General features: G+C 45.3%; 1 protein-coding gene across 12 annotated transcripts in view; it reads left to right on the top strand.

Annotated features, from left to right (window-relative positions):
* Window positions 1–17,546, top strand: part of LTBP1 (latent transforming growth factor beta binding protein 1) — a 362,585-nt gene that overhangs the window by 135,060 nt on the left and 209,979 nt on the right. For 5 of the 12 annotated variants that reach the window (XM_045827139.1, XM_045827138.1, XM_045827135.1 and 2 more), the window contains exon 1: window positions 16,370–16,769. The exons of 1 other annotated variant lie outside the window; for it this stretch is intronic. In XM_045827139.1, coding sequence (XP_045683095.1) covers window positions 16,547–16,769 — 223 coding nt within the window. In that variant the 5' untranslated portion in view covers window positions 16,370–16,546. Of the gene's footprint in view, window positions 1–16,167; window positions 16,284–16,369; window positions 16,770–17,546 lie in introns of those variants that run through there. 6 more of the 12 variants (XM_045827129.1, XM_045827127.1, XM_045827128.1 and 3 more) reach the window with 3 other exon arrangements.

Below are 17,546 nucleotides of genomic sequence, written 5' to 3'. Positions count from 1 at the left end.
CAGCAATATGGAAACAACCAAGGAGGAAAACCCAGAGTGAAGAATTATGTAATCTACATTCCCAAGGGCCCAAGATTTCATAATAAACAAACCAACCAAACCGGGGATATTTCTGGGTGTTGAGACTGAGTTCAAGATATTGAGAAATAAACACTGCATGGCTCCAAACCATTCCGTGATCAGAATGTGTTCTTTCTAGGGGGAAATAACACATATGAATTTGCAGGTTTCCTGGAAGATACTACAAAGCAACATTTGGTGGTGGGGGGAGAAAGCTTGCATCTGAAAAAGAGAAGAGATGGTACTTCCTCAGCCTTAGCTTTTGTGGGGAGGGGCAGGAAGTGAGGACTTTACTTGATTTTACTTCTGAGTGGGAAGATAGTTTCTAGGGAATTAATCCCTATTACAGTTGAAATGATAGTTTTGATTCAAAATAAACAAGACTGCACAGAACACTGCTCTGAGATGTTTTGAAGAGAAAGTGAAATGCCTTGTCCTTTTGGGTGTTTGTGTCCTTGTAGAAGGGTCCTCTTAGCTTTGAAAATGACTGCCTTGGGGTGAGGGTGCCCCCTCCCCCCAACCCCAAGGTAGAGACCTCAGAACCTTTCTTACATTTTTATGCAACATTTCTTTAAAAAAGACTTTTTGTTGTAATTGTCTGTGATGTTAATTCTGCATTATTTTTCAGTACTTACTTAGTATTAGCTCCCAGTGAAATTGAAATGTAAATAAACCGAAGCCCAGCTGCTCCTGTTCCCTTTACTCACACGCGTCTGGAGGAGGAGACCTTTCTTTCCTGAGAGGTCCTAATTGCAGTGTCGCTATATTTGAGTCACTCTCTGACAGGCAAACCTGAAGTCATGAGATATACAAGTTTATATGGATAATGTACATATCTGTATATGCACACCATGCGTGTGAATTTGATCCCATATAAATCTGTGTATTATTTAAGCAGTCACTTTTGGGAACTTCTTTTTTATCCACATTAAAAAAATTACTTATAGCTCTAACTGCACTTCACAAGTTTGTTCTTTCAAGGCTCCAGCTTTTTTTTTTTTTAAACCAAATAAAAACAATGTAAAAGGCAGTGGTTGCTTTTGTGAAACATCTCATCATTATTTGAGAATCCCTGTATCCTTGAAACAGATTAGAAAGCTTTGGTGAGAGAGAGAAACGCACCTGTGGAGCAGGTGAGAGGGTGGTGAGCTGTTCCCTTGGTTAATGGCCTCCGGGCTTCTTGGGTGGGATTGCCGTCTGGAACCACATGCCCTGGCAGCTGTTGCTTTAAAGAACCCCACTTCCTGGCTACAGGTGCATCTCACGATCACACCACCCCCTCAGACTCAGGCCCAGCGGAAAACAGAGCTCTTCCTCCCACACAGTCACATCTTATTGATGGGTAATTTTCTTCCCCTCCCTCTCTGGCCATCGCTTCCCTGTGGGTATAGTGGACTTTTCCATCCCCTTGAATTTGACCTTGGCCATGTGACTACTGCAGTGTGGGCGAAATGGTAATGTGCCAGTTTCGAGCTTCAAGAGGACTTGTCTGATTGCATTCTTCCCGCCTATGGTGGAAAAGGCGTGGATCAGGTCTGCTGCCTTGCCAGCTCCTTTCACATCCACAGCTTTTCTTAGATGACCGTATCAGTGGGGCAGAGAATTTACTTTCCAAAGCAATCTGGAGAAGTCAGTTGTTGGTTTCGGTCGAGTAGATGATACTGTTTTAATCAGACAGGACACATACAGGCAAAAATGCTGTTCTGGGTGACCTCCCTTTCTTGCCACAGTAGACTGAAAATTGGGTAGATCCTTGACTCAAGGAAAACCTCTCTTGAGCTGGCCAGCTGCCTCTAGGGTGGGATGATATTGATGAAATTAGATGAATCAGACTCCCTCAAGGAATTTGTAAGTTACCGTTGCACACTAGGCAGCTAAATCAGAGGTAGAATACCAGGTAGAAGCAGAAACAGCCAGAGAGAAGCTCCGTATCATGTTAGTGTTGCGTACGAGACTGCATTTCTGCAGCATTTTCTGTAAAGGGCTGGGAATAGGGCAACATGTAATGTTGGGGCTAAAAGTACTTTGGATTCATAATATCTTCCCACTTGCTGAAATATGTCCTAGTCTTCAGGAGGTCTAGCTTATATGGCTGGTTGTTCCTGGGTTTTCTTGAGACTTTTACCTCCCGTATTGCTGCGCACAGCTTTAAGACACCATCCCATCCCTTGAGATAACGCGCACCCCTCCCAGCGTGTGGTGGGCGAGGACCCCAGCTCACACGCGTTCTGTTGGTTCCCTTCCCTCTAACAGCTGCATGTCCCAATAGCTCAGAGCCCCAAAGATCGCCTCTTAGAGAAACCCCAGCTGCTTTCGTTCTTTTCTTCACTCCTTTTTTTAGCTCTCACCCCAGTCCACACCCCTTCACTTCTAAGAAAGCTGAGGGTGGGTTGGCAGATGGACAGAGGGGGTGGGTGGGTCGATTCCATCATTTCCCAAGATCACCCAAACACTTCGAGAATTGCTCTGCCTCGGCATTTATTCATGTTTGAGTACCCATTTGGATTTTGAACAGAGCATGCTCAGGTCTCAGGGGTTCTTGCTTACATGGGGCGGAGAACGTCCGGTTTCAGTTCGGCAGCACGGACAGGAACCTTTTCAAGAAGACTCCCGGCACCCCATGGCGCTTCCGGTTCATCCATCATCCTTGTTGGTGTGGGTCGTCGGGCAGCCGCAAGGGGGCGTGTGTGTAAATACGTATCAGACGCCGCCTGCCATGTCTCAGACATGGAAACATAGCAGAATTGGATGCCTCTTTTTAAAGGAGTTTGCAAAAGGCTCTTAGTGGAGAATATGATTTGTAATGTTTCTTGTCCGAGATCCCAGTTTCCAAACCACACCTTAATATACCTCAAGAACATGTAATGTGTATTTTTAAAAACTTCTAAGGGTATTGTAAATTATCTTCTTGTCTCTGAAGATCGGGTAATTAGGAAATTTGGACATAGGCTCATTTGTCCCCATCAGGAACACTACGTAGTTCCATTTTCCTCTTTATTGAGCACTTACTGTGTGCCAACCCCTGTACTGACTGCTGTGTACTAATTCATTGTTATAGTATCAGCACATTATTTGACTATTGAAAATATACCCTGCATGTTATTCATATAAATGTGTTAGGAATCAAAAATATAATGAGTTAAAAGTTGCCACAACAGATCTTATTTATTGAAAAGAGTGCTATGTTAGCTCTGTGTAAGTTACTTTTAGGTGAATACAAAGCAAAATCTGACTATATTTTAAAAACTTGTCAACTTTTTTATATGCAGGACTTTTATGACAATAACGTGTTTTAAAAATTATCCAAATACAGAGCTTCTGGCAAGAATTGTTTAAGTTAACAAAAATTATTCAAATGCAAAATTAGCCTTTCTAGTAAGTGGGTTTCTACTGCTGGTTGAAATCCATTTTGGTACCTTTCAATGATGTCAAGCAATAAGATCTTGTCTGGAAATCATGTAGAAACCAACATCCACAGGAGAATTTTACTTTTTTCTGCAGTCTTGAATAATATGTAGGATCACGAAAGCAAACATCTTGAGGTGAAATTTTCCCTTATTTAGAAGCTCTTGTGGGTTTTTCTATGTAATATATCATGAGGGAAATGTCACTATTAGTTGAGTTTTTCTCAGTTGCTCCACGAAGAGCTGACCACATGTAACAATATCCTCTTGTATTTGCATAGTGTTTAACAGCTTATGAATTATGTCTTTGCAAATTATTTCATACGGTCTCTGCCGTGATCTTGCGAGTTAGATGGGTTGGATGGCATTATTCTGTGTGTGTCCTGGGAGTGGTTTCACTGTTCCAGCCTCATTAAACCTCTGAATATGAGTTTTTCTGTCAAATAAAAGTCTTAACACTTATTCCACAGGACTGTTGAAAAAGTGAAATGAGATGTAGGATATGGTAACTCTAACAGCCCAACACGTAGCATGTGCTCAGTCTATGTGTGTTTTTCTCCCTTGTTCATCGTTCCCAAGTACGTAGCATTATCTAGTTTTCCTAGTAATGCTCATTGAAAGTATAGGAGAGGCACTGAAATGGTGAGGGAAGAAAAGCAAGGGCTTGTATTGAAATCCTAGCTCCACTGTTTCCTAACTAAATGGGCGTGGTCAAGCTTCTGATGCAAAGGCTCTGCAGTGTCCCTGTCTGTGAAATGGACGCGAGTGTAACTTACCTGGTTGTGGTGGGTGTTTGAGCTCTGCACCTTAGTGGGCGCTTGGTACACTCGGTTTCATGAGTCCATTCATCATGTAGGCAGTGCCGTGTACATTTAAGAAAGTCCAAAAATTCTGCTCTGTGTTCTCAGAATGTAGACAAAAAGGAGGAGCAGAGGAGGGTATGTTTGTGTTAGCTATCTATTGCTGTGGAACAAATTGCCCCAAACCTTAGTGGGTTAAAGCAGCAAACATCTGTGGTTCAGGAATTCAGAAGTACCTTAGCTGATTCTGTGCTAAGAACTGAGCCGCGGTTCTGGCTCAGTTGCCGTCAGGGTAGCCGCAGGGGCTGCCGTCATGAAGATTTGACTGGGGCTGGCAGATCTTTCAGAGTGGCTCACTCACAGGGCCATCGGCAGGAGACTTCCGGTGTATTGCCGTATAGACCTCTCCCTTGGCTCCTCTAGTGTTCTCACAGCACGGGTGCTGGGTGTCCCCAGAGTGAGTGAGTGACTGAGGAGAGAGAGAACGGGACAGAAGCTGCAGTGCCTTTTATGATCGACTCTCTGAAGTTGCAAACCATTACTGCAGCTGTGATCTGTCCCTGTAGACAAGAGCCACTAAAGACCAGCCCATGCTTAAGGGCAAACAGTTACACTTTACCTCTTGAAAAAAAGAAATATTAAAGAATTTGTAGATAAACTTTGCAAACCATCAGAGTGTTCAACAGGAGAGGCACTATGTCGAGGCGAGTCAAAAGCAGAAGAGGAAGCTGGAAATGAGTAACCTACAAAGAATGAACTGACAGCTGGAAAACTTTCACTGTGTGATTGCATACCAGTAATTCATTTCATATTGGCCAGCTAACATTTTTTAATTTTATTTATCACATGCTTCTGGAGCATAGCTAGATAGAATATGATGACTTTGAAAAAAGGGGTTTTGAGACTGCAATCTTTCCTAAGGATGGGATCTGTTGAATTAGGCAGCCATCCCTTGGGGAGAGAAGTTGAGGCCATTTGATGGAGTCATTAACAAACCGAGCCAGAGAGACGTTATGCCGTGGGGAAGAAGAAGTGACAGAGCCGTATTCTGCAAGCTTGGATATCCCTGGTCTTGTAGCTGTAAACTACGTCAGAGATTTCAGAATGCCAGTTTTCTTCTATGTAACTAATTGCTTCACCAGATCAGATCTGAAAGTTGTTTGGGCAGTTGCAAAAATATTCATATCTTCAACCTCCTTAGTGCTTCTTAAAATCAAGCGTGTTCAGATGGTAATATTTTTGTTTGCTCTGGATTTTCGTTGCCTATGTGAAGGGATTGGACTCCCTGGGGGGCACATCAAGGTTTCCACTCCTGGCCCGGCCGCCTCCGTGGCTCAGAAGGCTTGTACAGGGAGCAGGTGTGCGTTTCCTTCTCTGCCCTGTCTTTTGACTTTTTTCCCTTTAAAGCAGAATTTAAATTTTATAAAATGCAATAGGTCGTTTTCTTCCTTATGTCTGCCTTTATTGTGAGAGGGACGAGTCCCCTTATGAAGATAAGGGAACCCTTGACAGCATTCGCTTTGCTGCAGTTTTGTGACTTGCAGGTGTTAGTGGTCCGAGGAAAAGTCACTCGTCTGCCCTTAGGCAGTGGAATTCTCGTGTATCCCCAGCCTGAGCTCACACCGCCTCGGGTCACTTGTCTTCACTGCCTCCCCCTTACTCTTTCCTGTGTCCTTCACCTCTCACCACACACCCCTCCCCTCCCCAAAGAGAGGAGACTCACCAGGTGGCATGTCTGTTATGAACAGACAAGGAGGATAAGAATATAAACTGTTTTCTTTGGTTTGACTGAGGCCAAGGGAAGGTTGGAGCAGCAGAGAGATGCACATACATGGAAGTCTGTGCAGGGCCCAGTAGTACAGATGGAGGGTTGTCATGTCCGGTCATGCCGGGGGTGCTGAGAAGGTAGTGTTAGTTGCCTCAGAAGGGTAAAAGGTAGAGGAGAGAGGAGGGAAGCGTTTCCAGGAGCAGGAACTGCGTGTGAAGGAAGCAGGTGCGTGAGTGAGGACGGCCGGCGAGTTCTGCCCGGCCCGTGCCCGGCCTGTCTGCGGGGGAGGCCGCCGGAAGGCAGGCGCGATCCGGTCTAGATGGCGAGGGGCCCTGATTTTTTTTTTGGAAGGAGTTGGATTGGGTGAGAAATGTTTGTCAAAGCAATGATGTAGCCTATGTGGAATCCTCCTTCTCAGAATATCTGGTTGAGATAAGCTGGGACCCTCATGAGAAATGGCCCCCACTCAGCCCCGCTTGTGACCGTGTCATGAGATCTGCTCCTGGGTGAACGCACAGCTCAGTAGATCTCTGCCCTGTCCGTCAGCCTGGCTGCTCCACACTACCAGCAAACAGATGTTATTTATGGAAATGGTGAGTGACAGGCCGAGAACAAACGCCTCCATTTACTGCTCTTTAGGAAAACAACAAATGTGGGGATAAATAAATCCTGATTCAGTTCCAAAATTAAGGGACAGAACATTTCAGTCATGTGAAGTGCATCTAACCCACTTTTTCTGTAAGGAGCCCGTGCAAACCAGCCAGACTGAGGGGGTGTTAGAGAAGGAAGAGAGGTGTGTGTTCACGGCTCAGACGCTTGCTCTGTTCACTCAGGGACAGTAGTGGCGCCTTCCTCTCGTCGGTGGTGCTTCAGCCTCTCCCCCAGGACCGTGGTGTGGTATCGAAAGCTCCGTTGCTGCCATTAGAACTGGCATAGGTTCTTAATGGAGGTAGGGATTTTCACATGGAAAAAATACACCTTTTAAATGGTATTGCTCCCTTTGGAGACACTCTGACAGAGAGTAACATCTTGAATGGTGATGGTTAAAAAAAAAAAAACAATCCATGGCAAACTCATTTAACCCTCTCCTGAATATGGTTCCCATGACTGGATCCATACTCTAGATCCAGGCGGAAGATTGCATTGGCAACTTGGAACCGAGAAAGTAGGTCCAGTGAGTTCCCTCTCCTTCCCAGACTTCCTTCTTTGCCTCTTTTTTAACCTATGAACTGGTTTACGTGCTGTCATCTTGGGGTATGTTTCTTTGTAATATAGCATGTCACACCCCATGGTTCCATGCTGACGGGATGGCAACAGTAGGGTCTCTGGTGCTCAGGATTAGGAGCAGAGGAGAGAGCCCAGATATGCTGTAGACGCGTGAGGTTTTGAAGTCGCATTGAAGATAGCACTACGGGAAACCTGGTGCAGTTTCAAGGCCACCAGGACTGTCCCCATTGCTGCCTCTGGTTGTGGTGCCATTCCCAAGGCTGTCTCCCCTTTCCTGAGACTGCAGTCCAGAGCCTGACTCGAACTTCGCTGTGGGTTCCTCATCCACAAACCGAAGCAGCCTAGACAGTTCACTCCCCTCAGGGTCTAGGATGTTAAAGAAAAATAGCTTAGAGGAAAGGTCAAGAAAATGAAAACGTCAAAAAGCCATTGGTTTGTTTGTCTAGTTCTCTGCTTTTATTGCCCACTGTATTTTCTTTCCCCAAACACTGGGTCACATTCTGTTGGTTAAGTAAACTATTTGTTGGGTAGAAGTTAGTTTTTTGATTGTAAAATATATTATACCTTCACACATATTTGATTTTGTTCCAGGAATAAAAAAATAGGATCTTTAAAAAATATTTTTAGAGACATACCCTGGCTGGTGTGACTCAGTGGATTGAGTACCAGCCTGTGAACTGAAGTGCTGCTGGTTCGATTCCCAGTCAGGGCACATGCCTGGGTTGCAGGCCAGGTCCCCAGTAGGGGCTGCACAAGAGGGAGGCACACATTGATGTTTTCCTCTCTCCCTCCCCCTCTCTAAAAATAAATAAATAAAATCTTAAAAAAATATTTTTAGAGAAGGAAACTTACGATGACTGGTATTTAAAGAGGGGAAACTCCAAGGGAAAAAGGAAAGATAAAGTCTCAACATCTTTCAGGTGTACGTTTTGAAGTCCTACTGGGCGCAGCCATGTCTGCATACAGGGCAAGGCTGAAGGTGAGAAAACGTGATTTTAGGTGAAAATCTTAGTTCTTAGCTCTCGAGTCACGGCAAAACAAAGCTTAAATGAGTCAAACAGGAAATCAGACCTGACTCCTGAAGTAAGTGGAAATTAGGGGTGAAGTCTATTATCTTTATTGCTGGATCTCTGCTCAGTTCTTTAGCCGATCTTCTCAAGCGGGGGACCATAATGCAGTTCTCCTTTCGGGGAGTTTTTATGGCCTGGTGACAATTCACATCCGATGGCAGAATCGGAATAGCAGTGTTTTTAATTTCCTAGCTGTTCTTTGCCTGACAAAGGGGGTGGATACTTAGTAAATCACAAATATGTTTATTATAAACTCAACTCCTTACCCACCACGAATTTTATTTATAAAATAAGAGGAAGTTTCCATTATTTGTCAATTTGACTTTTTGCATATTGTGAAATTTTTGGGAGCAAGTAATTGTCTATTTTGCTATTGAGAAGTGTTTGGGAAATTTCTGTTTCCTGTTGTTTACTCACTTATTCTCTCATTGGCATGTTTAATTGAAAAGTTTTACTTTTTGGTGTCACTGGCCATTTTGGGGTAATGTTTTAATGATTTTGGGAAACGTGTTTTGTAATGATTGCAGGCTTTCCTGACTAACAACTGTGCTTTCCCTTGAACTGCAGCTTTCATGGCCAAACATTTCTCTCTGGCAAATACAGCATATAATAAATATATTTTGAGGCTGAAGGTTTCATAGGCACGTTCTGTGTTTTTTAAAACACTACTAACAGTTACCCCATACATAAATATTTGTTATTCAGCTTCCTGTCTGTGAAGTTTTTTTATTGATTTAAATATTTCTTGAGCACTTACTGTGAGACACATGTTGGGTATCCAGCAGTGAGCAGACTCTCATGGAGTTTGTTTTCCGATGACAGTGATCGGACACTCAATATTTGCAGTGTTTTTATAATAAGCAGGAAATGTAAAGCAGGGTATGGGGATGGGTAAGGTGTAGGGGTGTTGCAGTTTTATGTCAGAGAGTCAGGAAAGGCCCTTTGATAATGTGGCATTCTGGAGAAGTCTTGAAGGAGGTGAGGGAGGAAGCTATGGATATCTGGAGAAGAGCGTGCTAGGCAGTGGGAACAGCAAGTGCAAAGGCCCCAGAGAGAGCTGTGCCCAGTATCTGAGGACTAGCAGGGGAGCCCGAGTGAGAGGGCTGGGCAGAGGTGTAGTGGGTGAGGTCCTCACAGCTGTGGAGAGCCTCAGAGACCATTGGCTTGTATTCTGATTGAGTTTGGAAGCCACCCCAGGGAGGAGTGCCGTGATCTTATTGATATGCACTAAAAAGGATGCTGCAAGTGCTGTGTGGAGAATAAACGGTGGGAGGGCAAAAGCGGAAGCAGGACATCTGGCTAGGACAGCGTCAAAATAATCAGACAAAAGATGATGGTGGACCACACCAGAGTGTTGCCATGGAGGTGCTGAGAGATTGATAATTTCCGGAAATAGAGCTAACAGAATTTGCTGCTGTATTGAGTCTCAGGTGACAGACGGTCTGGAATAGACTTGCCATTTTCTGAGATGGGGGAAGGCTTGCAAAAGAATAGGCTTGGATTTGGGTGCATGAAACACTGGACTTCTACCCAGCAGAGCTCCATAAGCAGTTGGATAGTTGGGTTCTTGGACACACACATCTTCAGTAGCCACATGCACACACGAGGGACAGGTGGTCCAGGCTAGACTTCAACATTTCCTATATTGAAGTCTGTAGATGGTACTTAGACCCATGAGCTAGGACAGGATGTTGTCATCCAGGGAGTTAGGAAAGAAAAGAAAAGGCTATAAAGATGGAGCTCAGTGGCCGGGGAGGTGGAAGGGAGAAGCATGAGAGAGGGGGGTCACCTTGAAGCCCAGTGAAGAAAGTGGATTTTATGAAGCAGTGTTCTACTGTCACATAAGCTCAAAGTCTGAGTGAGAAAGAGCCAGAGCATTTGCCATTGGATTTGACAATATGGAGGCCACAGGCACGCTTCAGATGGGTAGCTTTGGTGAAGTGCTGACAGGGAAAGCTGGACTGCAGCGGGTTCGAGAGAGAATGGGAGGGGAGGGAGTGGAGGCAGTGTGTGGAGCAGCTGTACAGGGAGCAGAGTAGGGCCCGGATTTGCAACCTTGTTCAACTCACAGCACACATGAGCTAATGACTGAAATTCTGTAGCACACCAAAATATATATATTTTTGCCAATCTGACAAATGAAAAAGGTATAATTTTGATTTACTCATACTGCACGGCTATTGTTGTGTTGGTTGTTATCATTTTTTTTTTAAATTTGACAGTCTAAGGGAAAAGAGGTCAGTGCCTCTGGCTCGATAGTCGGGTATTGCATGTTTTACAAATTCTTGCAGCACACTGGTGGAAAATCTCCGCAACAGAGCATGATCTGCAATAGAGTGGAATGGGGACAAGGAGCGGTGGGGTCTTCTGGGACAGTGGGAAGTAGTACATTGCAGCACGTTTGCACACTCACAGGAATGAACTGAGAAGGAAGTCTTTGTGTAGGCAGGAGAGGAAGGGGGCCCACTGCTTCAGTGGAGGGGCTGGCCTCAGAAGGACCGCCTCCCTTATGTGGAGGCAGGCGGGACAGCTGCAGATCCAGAGAACCTGGGTAGGCCTGGGTCGTTCCAGCGTCTGTTTTCTCCGTGAAACAACAAGCAAAGTCAGACTTGACTGTGCATGACTAGGTGGCATCTGCATTTCTGCCTGAAGGACTAGTTTGGGGGCTGTAGTTACATTTTCAAACATGGTATACATTTGATCCCTGCTCTTTGATGCGCAGTAAGCAATTCTTTCAGAAACTCAGAACATATCCCAAAATTTATTCTCTTATTAAATGACCTAACATACTCCTCTTCTTTGCCTGTCTATATTGGTCGGCCTCCTGCATGTATGTGTAAGAGAGCGATGAATAGCTGACGTGTAGGTTCCTTCAGTGAATAAATGTTAAGGGAGAATTGAGAGGAGGAGGCTCAGGCGTTGTAATTTACATTGCCAGTGTAGCAACTATTTAAACCCTGTGCCTCTTTGTTTAGTTACTTCTACCTGGAAAAACCTCAAGAGATGGTGCTGGAATGCAGCCCTAGATTATCTGAAGAAGGGCCCACATCGGAACTAGAAATCTCATCCAAGTTCCCTCTGGGAGGGTTTTCCAGGACTGGCACAAGCTGATGAAGTAACAGATTGGATATTCATTTCTCTCTCCATAGCACCTTTCCCGAGGAACACAGCGTATTCTGTGGGCATTATTTTAACAGCCCGGGAGGAGTTACGCAAGCCTGGAGAGCCGAACAATCAAGTCCTGTTGTTCTAAGCATTATTTAATACTTTTATGATTTGTCCTTCAAAGAATTCTTGGCCTTCGGGCAGGCAAGGAACTGCAAGTGGAAGAATTAGCTACTAGCTCGGTTTCTGGTCCACGTGACCGGTGTATGGAATCAGCTCCTACATCTCCTGAAACTGGCCTCAGTGAATGGGCAGGGGGATAGCTTTTAACCACAGCGAGGTTGCTGCTCCCTCCTAGAGGGCACTGCCGCTGCTGCTCGTGGGTCCCGGTTGTTTGAGTTGGATGGTGCCGAAGTGCAGGCGCAGCACTCTGCGTGGATGCAGGGGAGACGGTATTTGTTCCTGACATCCGACGGGAGTCTCGAACTTGTTCTATTTATTTCTTTGGCTGCCTCGGCTTTTGGTCACATCCCCGTCTAATGACTCAAAGAGGGCAACTGTGTTCTTTTCTCGACTGGAGTCCATTTGTCAGGAACCATTTTCACATTTTTGAATATTTTTTTCTCTGTCATTACCGAGGGGGAAGCAGCAATGAAAGCTTTTTATATGGAAAGGGTATCGGCTTCCCTTCCATCCCCGCCGCCATTCGCTCTGAATATCTGTGGTTTGTTTTACGCCGTGTGCCAGCGCCTCTTCTTGGAGGTATAAATTCACACAGGGGCTGGCAGAAGCTGCAGACAGGATGTTGACTCTCGAGCGTCTTGACGGACGGGCTGACCAGGAGGCCCCGTGGAGGTGCTGCGTGGCTCCAGGCGATCGGCGTTCCTCGCCAAGCCTCTAAAACCCGCGGTCTGAAAGTGCTTGCTGGAGATTTCTGGGGCTGAGTTACCTTACAGGGACCTAAAAATCGCATGTTTTTCGTCAGAGGGACCAAGCATGTGAAAGCTGTGCCCACACTTTTCCCGATTAACTCCTGCCTGGCCTGACTCCTGCCTCTCGGATTTGTGACTCTCAGTCAGCCGACAGATGCCACCAGGAAGGGTCTTCTGCTGCTGGCTGGGCCGTGGGCTTCAGTGTCCTCGCTGGCCGAGCATGCTTGGACCACAGTGACTCCGGCATCTGCCGAGTCCCCGGTCTCTGTGGGGTGGTCATCCTTTGGGTCACTTCGTTTATTCCATATTTATTTGGTACCTCCTCTGTGCATGGAACCAGAGGTCCTCGAGTATTAATTCATTCAAGCATCTGAGGAAGGTGCCCCTTAAAGACCAAATGGTCTCTGGAGGAGAAGCCACCATTACTCAGTTCTCGCCGAACTCTTCAGACATGAGTGGCATTGTCTTCTGCTTGTCACATGTGAGGAATTTGAAACCCGGAGCCGAGTTAACTTAGTTTTGGGCACTTTAAAACTTAAACTGCTTTGGCCAGGTAGCTCAGTTGGTTGGTGTGCTGTCCCCGCATGTCAAGGTTGCGAGTTTGATCCCCAGTCAAGGCACATACGAGAACCAACGAATGACTTCGCAGATGAATGGAACAGCAAACTGGTGTTTCTCCGTCGGTCTTCCTCTCCCTCCCTCTCTTCTCCTCTTCTCTCTAAAATCAATTAAAAAAATTAAAAAACCAAAAGCATTATCAAAAAATTACACTCTTCACATGATACCTTAGATATCTGGAAATGATTTTAAAGAAGTGGGAGTAGAAAAGTGTGTTTTCTAATTTATTTAATGTTTATGGAGATCCTCTGAAAGCCGTGAGTGGCAGTCTAGTGTCAGACAGCTGTGAGTGTTTCAATACTGACTTTGAGGTTGAGTGAAGTTATTTGTAATGAAAAATAAATGCCTGGTGAAGCACACAAACGGACCTGCTGAGAACACAAGTGTCTGTTTTAGAGTTAGATTACTTTATACTAGAATTCTTGTAAAACACAAGGGGAAATTTGATGTAAAAATGTATCTCCTGCTTCCAGGAAGATGTGAACATTGTAAAAATCGGAATTAAGTCATATGAAACTGTCTGTGCCTTTTTGAAAATCCAGATGATTCTAAGCCAATTCTTTTTTTTGGCAAAGAAACATAATCAGTTTTTAAAAACAATAGGCTCGGAGATTCTGAAGTGCCTATAAAGCGACTACTGTAGCCGGGAGGGGCGATGGGGATAACGATTAAGTGCCTGCTTTCTTTGGACGCCTGGGTTTGCCGCAGCGAGCGCAATTTAGGTGGCGATGTGGGCATCTGCGGGGCAGGTGCTCACGCGTCAGTGCCAGACAAGACAAAATAGTTGGCACACCGCTTCTAATTTCATTGTTGTACCAAGAGCCAGAAAAAATATGAGTTCATATTCTTTTGAAGTAGGACGGCGTTGTCTCTTTTTTTTTTTCCCTTGGGCTTCGCACACTTACACAAAGGATTCTCAAGATATTCGTGAGCACGGTTTGACAACTTAGAGTATGGACTGATGTATTTATTTTTTGGTGCTACTGTAAAAAAAGTAAAACTAGGTGAATTTTGTCTGATCATGAAATCAGAAGTCTGTTGTAGTTTTTAAAATTTCCGAGATATAGTCTTAGAATACATATGAGCATTTAAAGCCGTGGTCGGCAAAAATTGTTTCTTTAAATGAAGCATATTGGGACATAGCTACCCCCATCTGTGTACTTATTGTTTTTGACAGGCTGCTTTCCTGTTACCACAGCACAGTTGAGTAGTTGCATCAGAATCCTTTAGGCCTAGGACCCTGAAGTGTTTACGCTCTGGCCCTCGATAGAAAGGTGTGAAGTCCTGGCCGGCCACCAGGGTATTTCCCCACCTCAGGCTGTGGCCTGATCTCCTCCTGTGTTGGGACCTCTGGCGAATGAATGAGAAATGGTCTCGGAAAAACATCTGAAGAGAACTGTGAGGGCATCTGTGCTCCAGAATCGTTTTCTTCTCTTAAGTGAGAGGGCCAACCCAAGCTGATGTCCTCAAGTCCCTTCTGACTTCAGCGTTCTTTGTTTCTGTGGTGGTTGTCTTTGAGCACCGGAAGGGCCATCCTGCAGACGAGGCATTAAATGGGGAGCTGTGGGGAGCCGAATTAGGACTCATGGGCGCAGCAAACTGTGAGGACATACTTTAGCTCAAGAAGGAAGAGCACTTGCTAGGAACTGCCCTTCACCTAATGCACTGTCTTGGTGGAGAATGAGCTCCCCTGTCACTAGACATGTTGAAATAAAGGTTGTGACTTAGGACCTTGGAGACCCCGTTCCAACCTTGAAATTCTAATGGCGTATTTGGTGAAGGTTCTTGGTTTCCAAGCTCAGGTTTTGACCACAGTTTATTTTGTTGAGGGCTTATAGAGGGGCCTCTTGGGTGATTTTCTGAGAATATAATCTTAGTCCAATCAAAGCGGTATTGGGGGAGAATTGCCTCTGGCAGGCAGGGGATAGCGGAGGACAGGGTGACTCAGAGCCAGTCTCCCTCACAGTGGCAACAGGCCCTTAAACCTCAAAGATGGACCGTCTGTCTTCAGCGGCTGCCACCATTGTTGCTCTCTGCCTGGCTCCTGTAAAGAGGAAAGACTGGCTGCCATAGACAGAGAAGTCGCTATTGCAACTTTGCCAGAGAGTTTATGCTGGGACTTGACTGTGAACAGCAGTTCTGGGTGAGGTCCTACATTCTCCGTGCAGCTTTGCAGTTACAGTACAAAAGCAGCCATAGACAATGCATAAACGAATGGGAGTGGGTGAATTTCAGCTGAGCATTATTTACAAAAGCAGGCAGTGGGCCAGATTTTATCATGGGGCCATGGCTTGTGGACCTCTGATAGAAGCATTGGAAGTTAGAACTGGCTGGAAGACATCAGTTCCAGTTCTCTCGCGTTCTAGAGAAAAGATGAAGTGACATGTCCAAGGTCACACCATGGTTGAGCCAAACTTAAAACCCAGAATTTGACAGGTAGTTTTGTTTTATAAATTTTTAATCCTCACCCAAGGATATGTTTATTGATTTTTAGAGAGAGGGGAAGGGGGGGAGAGAGAAAGAGAGAGAGAGAGAAAGAGAGAGAGAGAGAGAGAGAGAGAAAGAAATTAGTTATCTCCCATATACTCCCAGACTAGGGATTGAACCTGCAACCTAGGTATGTGCCCTGACCAAGAATTGAACCCACAACCTTTTGCTGCATGGAATGATGCTCCAACCAACTGAGCCACCCAGGCAGGGTCAGAATCTGACATTTAGATTGGTGCTCATTTTGTGGTTTTGTGCTGCCTCTGCTGTACAGTCAGGTTATAGCGTTTGGTTAAGAGAGGGCCAGGAGAGTGAAGAATTACCTGCCTTAGGTGGCCTCTGGACAGCAGCAGCAGTGAGGACTCCAGGATGGCATTTGAATAGAGGCAACTGTTTAGCCCTGTGACCCGGTCGTCTCACTTTTCCTGAGCTGGACCCTGTTCACAGTAGAACAAAATATATGTTGCACGCATTTATGTGGAGAAATAATGCCCCCGAGTTGTGAAAAAGAAATGGGCTCCCGCAGCTGCGTCACAGGATTCGATCACTTCAGCTGAGAGTGCCAGGAGATTTGAGACAGATGTTTTCAGACATGCCGCATGCCTAAAACATTTCCAGGGGTCGGGCTGCAACAGTGACTTCATAAGTGGAGAAACAGGGAAAGTATGCAAGGCGAGGACACAAGACTTTATTCACCACTAGGTGCATGGCCAACCCCTTTGCATTACATCTGCCTGACAGGGTTGGCTCTTTCATCTGTCGTGCCCTCGGTGCTGCTCTTTGTCTGCCCGTGAATAAAGTGCAGCATTGTGGTTAGTAATCCCACTCCAGTGACTCGACTTCAAATGTGGTTTTGGAGTGCATCCCAGAGTTCTGTTTGCTAAGCTTCCTACTCCTGTTTCAGAGACACCACTGGATACAGAGCAGCGAGCACCAAAGGCTTCCCTCTTTCCTTAAACCTGTCGGGTTGTGGGCTCTCTCTTTTCCCCCTCTCCTCGCTCCTTTCCTTTCTTTTTTTTTTTTTTAACCCCCCCTCCTTTTTTTTTTTTAAAGAGAAACCTTCCAAGGCAAGTTCATGGATACTAAGCTGATGTGTTTGTTGTTCTTTTTCTCCCTGCCTCCGCTCCTAGTGAGTAACCACACTGGTCGCATCAAGGTGGTCTTTACTCCGAGTATCTGTAAAGTGACCTGCACCAAGGGCAGCTGTCAGAACAACTGTGAGAAGGGGAACACCACCACTCTCATTAGTGAGAATGGTCATGCTGCCGACACCCTGACGGCCACGAACTTCCGAGTGGGTGAGTTGAGTTCCTCCACGGTCCCTCACTGTCCTTACCAAATAGTGTTATGAGAGATCGCAGCACCGAGCCACCCCCCTCCCCTGCCCAGTCACACACTGCTCTCTGCTTGAATGGGTGTCTGTCTAGGAGTGTAAATGTGCTTTTGTCACGAGATGGTTTAAATTGCTTTCAGAGTAACTTTTAGCCGGGTTGGAGCTTCTTGGAGAAATGGCAACTAGGATGTTACCCCTTCTGGCTTATCATCGACGCCGTGGTGATGGGGAGGTGTCAGCTGCACGGGAGGGAGTAGCTTTAGGTGAGGACTGAATCACATTAGTAATAAAGAAACCACAACTTGCGCCGATCAGCGTCAAATCTTGTCTTCTCAGTGATACATAGAATTTATGTTAGCTTTGACTCACGCTGTAAAATGTGGAAGGTGGTGATTAAATTTAAATTTGTACTTCACACATAGCTGTGTTCTAAAGAAATTTTTAAAATTGTCCAAGTCCTGTAGTTTGCTTGTCGAAAGGGATACAGACTTGCATCTTTAGCTACGTTTCTGCTCTGCCTCAGAAGACTGAACTATAAGTTGATATATGACATGGATTTAGGGGGATATAGGCTCGTGGATTGCTGTCAACACTAGAAACCTTTTAATATTTCATAAATAATTTAAATGTGAACTATCGTCATTACCGATTACAAAAAAAAGGCTTTTTACTTAGAAAACTTTTTTTGTTTCTTTTTTGTAAGTGGAGAAAGTATTGCGGTCCACAGAATGCTGTCACACTG

This window comes from Phyllostomus hastatus, unplaced genomic scaffold, assembly GCF_019186645.2.
Source record: "Phyllostomus hastatus isolate PE091 unplaced genomic scaffold, TTU_PhHast_1.1 phas_scaffold_78, whole genome shotgun sequence".
NCBI classification, from domain to species: domain Eukaryota; kingdom Metazoa; phylum Chordata; class Mammalia; order Chiroptera; family Phyllostomidae; genus Phyllostomus; species Phyllostomus hastatus.
The sequence above is the reverse complement of the archived record's forward strand: the minus strand, read 5'-3'. Positions and strand labels throughout refer to the sequence as shown.